The sequence below is a fragment of the Archocentrus centrarchus genome, chromosome 9 (genome assembly GCF_007364275.1).
Source record: "Archocentrus centrarchus isolate MPI-CPG fArcCen1 chromosome 9, fArcCen1, whole genome shotgun sequence".
NCBI lineage: Eukaryota > Metazoa > Chordata > Actinopteri > Cichliformes > Cichlidae > Archocentrus > Archocentrus centrarchus.
In genome coordinates this window covers 28,127,353-28,137,230 of record NC_044354.1, presented here as the reverse complement: position 1 = coordinate 28,137,230, position 9,878 = coordinate 28,127,353, and the positions used below count along the sequence as shown (strand labels likewise).

The following is a 9,878-nucleotide window of genomic DNA, read 5'->3' as shown; positions in this document are numbered from 1 at the left end:
CACAGCTTCTTTTGAGTTTACTCAACTTTGTTAAAAAATTGTTGGGCAAACACAGAACACAAAACCATTTAGTTAACACAACATGTACAGAGTTCAAACTCAAACATTCAGACTTTTAAATTTGCTCAACTCATTTATTTCTCTCGGGTCAAAGTTAGCCCAGCTTTTCTCCAAGGTGAAATATTGAGTTAGCGCAGCTTATTATAGTCGCTGGGTCAACTTAATGTTTCTCTGTGGGGTCCAGTTGGCTCAGCTGATATGCTATTTAAAATATGAAGTTAGCTCAGTTTGTTGCAGTTGTTGGTTCCACTCATTGTTCTTCTCTCACAGTAAGCTGGCCTAACATAATATTCCTGTAGTGACTCCAAACATTAACTACACAAACATTTCCTTTTTAAAAAACTTTATTTTTAAACAAATTGGCAAAACACAAAAAAACACTTTAACCACAGACAGGATTTCTTAAGTGAACCTTGAAGCACAATCAGCACCAAACAGGCAGAACGGTGATGGCAGCTGTAGCAAAAGGTCCATAAAGACTGAAGTGTGTCTCATTTCTTTACATATTCCATATTTTATACTTATTACTAATTTTTAATTACTAAACACTAATTGGTGCTGTTCCAGGACCATCACTGAAAATGAAAAATCACATTTTTGCGACATCATGTGACACTCTGCGACTGAGGAAAAAGACTGGAGAAATGCTAAAAGCTGAACCTAAAGCTGACCTGAGACCAGTAAAACTGCTGATAATTGACAGAGTAGGTGAGTTTAGCATTAATGAGTCAGGTACCGAAGGTTCACAGATGAGAGAGGCTGGCCCTTAAGTGGGTTTGATATGTAAGACATTTGTCTTCAGGGTTTGTGCTTAAAAAGAAAATTGCACTAACACGTGATTTCCATTGTATCAAAGTCTATTTTAACCCAAAACTTTATTAAACTAACCTAAATCTAAATGAGTAGTTCTGCTGCCTTAACAAGAGCTCAGCTGTGTGTTACGTGTACAATATGTGATATACTGGAACGGAAACTAATTTGGCTGTAGGTCAACCATCACTGAGCTGATATTTACTCTTTCATTTTTTACAAATGTTGAAAATTTAAAAAAAAAAAAAATTTTTTCAAGTCAAAGCAAATATTTTGTAGTTTGTGTATTTTCTAATTTTTCTAGAACCTTACCCAAAGTTTCAGAAGATTTCAAATATAAATGACTGAGGAGCAGCAAATTTAGCAAAAAGTTGACAGACAGCAGATGGCTCAGTGTCAGATTATATCCGCTGACTGTCATCTGTCAACAGCGAAGTTAAAAATCAACTAACTCTGACAACAATCTGTGAATATCTGACGTGTGTTTTTGTGAGAAAACTTCTCCCACTGCTGTCTTTGCAAAGCTCTGAGATCACAACAAGCTGATTGGTCAGTTTCAATCATGCTCCTGGAAAAACATTAATTATGATGTTAATTAATCATGATTAATCATGATGTTGAAACACAGAGATAAACACACTGTAAGGCTGCATGGACAGCTCAGCAGTCCACCACAGGGTAACAGTTTGATCAGTCTGAGTCTGTTAATGGAACACTTTGGTTCTCAGCACCTACATTCAAGGTCAGCATGTTTCTCCAAGTCCAACAAAACTTTCTGGACTGCCTTAAATGTGTCCCTGCAGCTCTCTGGATGTTCAGTGCTGAGAGTGTAGAGCAGATCAAACATCACACTAAAATCTGTAACAGTCACCCGCAGACATCTGCACCCTCCAAAACGACAATAACTTCAACAGATCCAGGGACAGTCTACTCCTCCAGCAGGGCCTCCATCATTGCTCCACAGGAGCACTCCTTTATAAAGAAAACTATGAGAAGTTTGTAAATTTTCAACAGTGTGAAACATTTCATAGACTACCTCAGAGAATATCACTGAAGCAGAAGCTAAACACAATAATGCAACAAAAGCCAAATAAACAAAAAATACCAGTGTCACTTTGTTAAACATAAACATTTCTATCAGGCAGTAAAGGGTTAAAAACTCTGTTCATATTTTGAGGTTTAAAAATAGCTGCTTATGCCATATGTTCATAGTGTCCAAAAATGAGCTCACCTGGTGGGTCTTCATCATCAGCATTGTTTCTTGAAGATGAAGAATGAACCCTTTAATGTGTCCAATCAGGATGTCTGAGGTCTGCATAAACACAAAAACAAAAAATAATTATTCCAGTATGCTAATTATTACTGAGTTTTTATAGTGAATTTACTGTTGTAGTTATTAGCATCTAGAAACTACATTTACTGAAGTGAAAAAGTTAAAGTAAAAAAGTTTACTAACAAGATGCATGATTTTTTTGTGTTTGAGTCAGCAGTTGTGGGCAACTCCACATTACCATTACATTAGTTGACACATCATGCTCACAGATCAAAATGGTAAGCTGATTTTATATATATATATATATATATATATATATATATATATATATATATATATATATATATATATATATATATTAATTTTTCTTTAAACAAATTAATGTGTTGTGTAAATGCAAATAATTTAAAAATCCAATGATATTTGGTAACTGTGCAGGTCAGAAAATGTGTAGAGTTGTGTGTCTGTGGCCTGTGTTAATTTGCTAAATCAGTGGTTTTCAGACTGTGGGGTGCGCACTGGTGGGGCACAGGGTCCTGACAGGTGGGGTGTGATCGACCTGGTAGAAAAGTTATGCAGAACAAACGTTGATCATCAGATTCATTTTCATGGCGGAACAAGGAAATGTATGTTAGCGCAGCGACTACCGAAATTCTCCACCGCCACCGTCTGCTCGCTTTGACACTGAGCAGGATCCTTACCAAAGGCAGTGTACTTGTATTCTCTCTTGTCAAAAGCATCAGTTCCATATGTTCTCTTAAATGGATGAGTCAGATGTCTGGTTCAGTTAACTTAAGTTTATATGTTCATTTATGATGTATATCCAGAACTATAAAAGCGCAACAAAACTTGTTGATTGAACTAAGCGAGTAGGTGAATATTGACTCAACTTAAATATGTATGTTGAGTCATTGTCTGTCTTCAAAGATTTTAAGAACATGGTATTACTTGCTGTCTCAACTAATTCAGTCATAAAAAGTTAGGTGAACAACAAAAAAATGTATTAATCAAGTTGATGTTTATACAGTGTGGCTGATCAACACTGTGAATTATCACTCATAATTAACTTGGATGCAGGTTCAGGTCTTAAAAAATAAATGCATTTTTAATCTTTGACAAACAACGATTGTCGTGATTGTGTGACTCACGAGTGACAATAAACAGTGCAATAAGTTTACTATACATACAACACAAAGCTCACTCCACTCTGTTCTCTTATTTCTATTAGGAAACATGTCATGTGTGAGGACAGACAGAAAGCTTAGGCTGTTGTCTGATACTGTCAACAGGATTATAAGTGCATATGATGGATCTCGTCTGTGTCTGAGCTGCACAATTGATCTGCAATGGCTCTGAATAAGCTCAGTGTCATCAGCTAGTTTCTCTGCAATATCACATCCCTGCTTTGACTTAATATAGTCTTTTATAATACCCCAAAGTCAATATCCTGATTTGGATTCTTGCCACAGGCCCACAGAAAGTAAGTCAAGGCTGCCTGTTGTTAAGTGTTGCAAGCAACATTAACAGCAAAAAGATAAACTTATGTATGCTTTTATTATGAGATAGATTCATGCATCAGGGTTATTAGTGTTCACAGATCTGTGTCGGGGTTATGGAGGAGAAATCTGATTATGCAGGACTTATTTCTCTGAAAAGTTAAAGGCACCACAGAATGACATCATTCATCATCACAGCAGTCACAGGTGGAACTCAACCTACTTACTCCTGCAGACCATGTGAGAAACCATGCAGGGTGCACAGTAGAAATTTTAAATGTTGTATATTGAATTTACATAATGGCTTAACATATTGTATATTAAAACTATAGCTATAAATATCTTATATTCACTGCTCAAAAATAAAAAAAATAAAAAGAAAGGAGCACTTTGAAAACACAACAAATCTCAGTGGGGGAAAAACAAATTATGCTGGATATCTGTACTGATCTGGACTGGGTGAGGTGTTAGGAATGAAAGGATGTCTCATCGTTTGATGGAAATGAACGTTTCACAGCCTACAGAAGGCTGAATTCAAAGACGCCTCAAAAATCAAAGTGAAAAAATGACTTCATGTGGCACCATTTAAGGGGAAATAAACAGGCTTTCCAACATATAAGACATCTTGCCAAGAAACATTGTTACAACAAAGAAATAATCAACCAAATACTAACTTCCTTATGTTTTGTGATACGTTTTAAGTTTTGTACTTTAAATATATTCTTGGAGGATGTTCAGTCAATTCATTTGCTTTTGATACAGATTGAGTTCATACACTTTCTACTAAAGACTTTGCTGAAGCTCTTTCCTATTGATGTGGCTGCTATGTTGGACGGGTATAAGCACTAATGTTGCCAGAACATAGCCTCAGCCACTGTAAAAGTGCACGCTGACAGGGTGATTTAGCTGCTACTGTCGTCAGCTGTAGTCTGATTCCAGGTAGACTAGTGTAACACTGACCCAGATGTTGTGTATTATGTTTGAAATGAAAGGCCTCAGCATTCCAGATAATGTTAGCTCTATGCTAACCATGAAAGTAGTTAAATAAAAAGAGGCAGATACCACAGTAAGGTTTAAAGGACCGGCCATTTCATTCTGTGGGAAGACAAACATTAGGCACAGCATTTGGTTTGCTCTTACGCTTGAACTCAGTGCTATTGAGATACCTGTCAGCATGCACTACACAGTCAATGTAGCTACTTAGTGAAAACATTACTTCCCACACATTCACAAAGAAAATTGCTTATTTCTAAAAAAGCTGGACATACCTCTCAAACAGGTTATCCACGGGGACACCATCTTAAAGGTAAAGACTTGACAGGTAACAATAGCTTAATGCAATAAACAGTACATCACAGTAAGAAGTATTCTGCTCTCAGAATGAAAGCGTATACTGTAAATGTTTGAGAGGTTTTGTGAACCACAGTGCTACCTTCTGGCATTAACAAAGTGCAGTGAATTGCAGTCGGGCATGGCAGAGCACATGGTGAGACAAGCTTTTACATTGTTGCCTTGGAAACTACCTGTTCATGACTATTTTGAGTAATTGTATTTTAAACAGTTTACAGGGGCATTTTAAGCTTGATAAAATTTAATTCAAGCTGAATAACTGTTAAGCTGTGGACTGACTCTGTATTTTTGAACTTTGTAGCAAATGGAGAAACAAGAATGTTAATATTGTCATTACATTATGTTTTTTTTTTTTTGAGTTTTACAATAAGATGATTATTACTATGAGAAGCTTCAATAAACTCAAGAAACATTATGCCTTATTTTTAGCGAAATATTTCACAGTGTTAGCTATCTGTATATCTTTGAAGATGGAAACTCACTGCACAAACAGAATACTGATATTTACTGTGCTATTACTCTTTTTTAATATTGTTTAAATTCAGGTTAAGTGCTTACTTTCTTATCTTTTATTACTTACATATGTACAAAGATGTAATATTTCACTCTGTTGTTGTGTTGTTATGTGGATTAGCTGTCTCACATAAACATACACTACTCACAAAAAGTCAGGGATATTTGGCTTTAGAGCTGGTATTTTAACAGTCGTCCTCATCATGAACCAGGACATTTATTGGTCGATTCGAGGATCAAACACCTGTTGTGAATTTTGCCGTTAAACTCCTCGTTAGAGAACAGCAACTTGTGCAAAAAGTTCTGAAACATTTAACAGTTGGACACGTGCATTCAAAAGCTTAGAGAAGGTCACATTAAGTTCACCTGTAAAGGTTGGAATGCATTTTAGGCTCGTCCTGAAATTTCACCCAAAAGCCAAATATCCCTAACTTTTTGTGAGTAGTGTATGTAAAGAATAATCTTATTTCTCTAATACTTCACCAACCAGCTGGATGATTAAATTAATTTTCACAAGAAAAAAAAAATATTTACATCTCTGGGGATAATGAAATGGCATTGAAACTGATGCACATTTCTTTATATTTTTACAGATATCTATTATTTACAGTAACTGTGAAACGCAATAATCAGTCTCCACTCTGAAGCCACTGCAAAGGCTCTGTAGTATTGGAAAATATTCAGTCTGTCTTTAGTTGTTTCAATTACAATTTTCTTGTTTTCAAAACTGCTCAGTATGATGACAATGATAATAAAGCAGCAGATGAAAAATCAAAACAAAAAAACTGCATTTAATTTTTCTCCCCCTCACCAGTGAATGTGAGTAAACTAATATGTATATGTAGCATATGCAAAATTCCATCCATCCATCCATCCATTTTCTTCGACTTATCCAGGGCCAGGTAGCAGGGGCAGCAGCCCAGACCTCCCTCTCCCCAGCCACCACCACCAGCTCATCTGAAGGGAACCCAAGGCATTCCCAGGCCAGTCGAGAGACATAATCTCTCCAGCGTGTCCTGGGCCTCCTCCCGGTAGGACATGCCTGGAACACCTCACCCAAGAGGTGCACAGGAGGCATCCTAGTCAGATGCTCGAACAACCTCAATTGGCTCCTTTTGGTGTGGAGAAGCAACGGCTCTACTTTGAGCCCCTCCCGAATGGCTGCACTCCTCACCCTAACTCTAAGGAAGAGGCCAGCCACCCTTCAGAGGAAGCTCAATTCTGCCGCTTGTATTCGTGATCCTATTCTTTCGGTCACTACCCAAAGCTCATGATCATGAGTGAGGGTAGGGACGTAGATCAACAGCTTCACTTTTACACTCAGCTCCCTCTTCACCATGACAGACCAGCGCAGCGTCCACATCACTGCAGATGCAGCCCCGATCCGTCTTTCAATCTCCCGTTCCCTTCTCCCATCTCTCATGAACAAGACCCCGAGATGCTTAAACTCCTCCACCTGGGGCAGCAACTAGTCCCTGAGCCGGAGTGGGCACTCCACCCTTTTCCGGCCTCGGACTTAGAGGTGCTGATTCTTATTCATACTTGGCTGCAAAACGTTCCACTGCAAGCTGGAGGCCACCACCTGGTGAAGCCAGCAGGACCGCATCATCTGCAAAGAGCAGAGATGAGATTCTGAGGCCAACAAGGCCTCATAATAAAATTTATGAACAGAATCAGTGACAAATGCAAAAATCTGTTTAAAAAATTGACAAATTTTTTAACACATTGAGACATGCAGTGATGTGTCTGTAACATGATCTTGGTGTCCAAGGTTAAGTCTATGCAACAGACTTGATGTCATAGAATGAGGTACAAATGCACATATTCAATTAATGTTTGGAAACTAATCTCTCCCTTTATGGTGCACTTCATTCTATGAAGAGAATGAAGTGCACCATAAAGGGAAAGTTTGCTAAGTGACATATTTCTAATTTAACTTGGTGTTGCCATAACAACTTATCTTAAAAGTAGCATAAACACATTTTTATATAAAGATAACTTAAGCACTTGAGGTGTTGCATTAGCAGTCAAACAGTATGATTTTCAGTGTTGTGTGAGAAAATACAAATGTTAGGTTAAAGAAGCAAGTTTTTTTTATATTGCCTTACCGCTTTAAAAATGTTTTGTAGTTAGTTAGTGGTTCCATAGTATAATGATTAACATATTCAACTTACATGTGACAGATACCTGCTTTGAGACCAGGTGGAGACACAAAGCCAGCCTTAGGAGGTCACAATTCTGCTTGTCTCAAGCCTGGAAAAATGGTAGGGTTGTGTCAGGAAGGGCATCTGCTGTAAAATCATAGCATTCATCCACTTTGGCATCCACACCTTGGAAAATGAGGGAGCAGCTGAAAATATTATTAATACTGTTAACGATTAGTTAAAGCCTTTAACTAATTACTGTATTAGTTAGTTAAGGGAAAAGGGTATACAAAATGCATCTATCACTGACACAAGTCATCTTATTGTTATACTAATTTAACACAAAGTCATTGAATATATTAAAAAATCATTTAATATAACCATTTAATGTCAAATTCATTTGAGATAACTATAAAGATAAATGATAAATGAAAAATATTAAAATAACATTTAGAAATCATGTTAATTTACCAAGTAATTGTTCTAAAATTCATCTATTGATGCACCTGAACACATCATCACTGATGTATCCTGAGGTTATCTGGTGTTTCAGGTCTTCCAACATCATACACCCTCTCCCAGGCAACTCGACCACAGTTAATCAGACTGCAGCCTGTGTTCAGGTAGCAACCGCTGGTCCCCATGGACCATCTCTTCATATTCAGAGCCATCTCAAGGCTTTCACAGCTGCTTCGGTGATGTTCTTGATGGTTCTGTTCCTCGCTCCTCTTGTAATGCCCGGTGTACTAAGCACTCTGTGCAGTGAGTGACCCCACAAAACCTCAATGCCTACCCCAATGTGCATACACCTCGCCTTCCAGCTCTGCTCAGCTTGTCACCAGTTGATCATATTTAGCCCTCTTACGTTCATGCGTCTCTCCCAGGCGATGATCCTATGGCACTGTTCGTTCCATGATGATGATGTTCTCTTGATGGATTCTCAGGCCAGAAGAACATCAAGTCTCAGGGTGGCCCTGATGATATGCTGTGGAAATCTCAGCTGCTTCTTCTAGTCCACTGAGAGCTTCCAGTCCCGAGCTGTTGATTGAATGCCTTGCTCTCCTGCTCTTACAAAGGCCATTGCGCCAGTGGTGTTGCACACTCGGCTGCGGCTGCCAATCCCCTTGCTAATGACTTCTGCAACTGGTTTCAACACCTGGTTGTGGCGCCAGGTGTAACGGCTTTGGTGGAGTGCTGTTGGACAGGAGCTCAAGACGTGCTCTAACGATCCTCTTGCTGGGCACAGTGGGGAATTTGGGGTCTCCACCTTCCCCAGATTAGCTGGGCTGGGCAGGATATCATACAGTGCCCGCACCAGGAAGGTGATGTGATGTGGCTCAGCAAGCCAGAGGTCCATCCAAGTGACTTTGAAATTGATGGCTTGCTCCCAACTCATCCAAGCCTCCTGCTGTCTCAAACCGGTTGCTCTGCTTGATCTTCCTTCCTCCACCGCTGCCCTCACCTCCTCCTGGATCTTTGCTTCTTTGCTTTCTTTGCTTCTCCTTCCCCCTGCTCCCCTTGCATCGAGATGTCTAGGAAAGGCCCATTCCTGTTCTTCCCTGAGCCACCACACCACCAGATCTTTGTGGCGCAGTCGCGACTCAGCATCCAGTACCACAGCCTGGGCACTCCACTTCCTTCCTGTCTTCACCACTACTCCTGCTTGGGCCAACTTCGGATTACTAGAGTCCCTGTACATCAGCAACTTGCTTGTCCATGTGACCTTGAATTCTTCTTCCAAAGACTTCAAGGCAACTGAAGCTCTGTGCTGTGTCCATAGAGGGCGATGTTGCTGAGACTTCGAGGCAGTCCTCCTGAGGCAGCTGCTGACCTTCTGCTCCAAGGTCCCCACGTTGGAAATTGGGACTTCAGAGACTAGAAGCGGCCTTAGTATCCTTGGCAAAATGCCACACTTTAAATTTGCCTTGATCGGTCAACTGCCCTTAGCCAACCGTCCAATTCCTGGCAGGTTGCCTGCAGAGATGAAAAAAAAATTAAGCAAGCATAATGTAAATAACTAAAAGTGACTAAGTATAACTTTATCATGTGCAACTGATGTTAATCCAACAGATTATTTTTATGTTTTGGCTCTCTAAAGTCATTTTACATATTTGTTATCCCCATTTTAAATCCTTCTTTTTGCATCCCAGTGAGGTCTCTCTGAGGTTATTATCTATTTCAATCTGGCTTGTGTCTGTGTATTTATATAGATACTACAGCCTGTATTCTGTA

General features: G+C 39.1%; 1 protein-coding gene across 1 annotated transcript; it reads right to left on the bottom strand.

The window, feature by feature from the left end:
- Positions 1-7,701: 7,701 nt before the first annotated feature.
- Positions 7,702-9,610, bottom strand: LOC115785971 (uncharacterized). The gene is made up of 2 exons (XM_030737936.1): positions 8,118-9,610; positions 7,702-7,755 (listed from the first exon to the last, which is right to left on the bottom strand). The coding sequence occupies exon 1, from the start codon at positions 9,343-9,345 to the stop codon at positions 8,656-8,658; it is 690 nt and encodes a 229-aa protein (XP_030593796.1). The 5' UTR covers positions 9,346-9,610; the 3' UTR covers positions 7,702-7,755; positions 8,118-8,655.
- Between the last annotated feature and the right edge of the window lie 268 nt (positions 9,611-9,878).

Excerpts from the sequence above, each read along its gene's own strand:
- LOC115785971 (XM_030737936.1), bottom strand. The coding sequence starts at position 9,345 with ATGTACAGGGACTCTAGTAATCCGAAGTTGGCCCAAGCAGGAGTAGTG.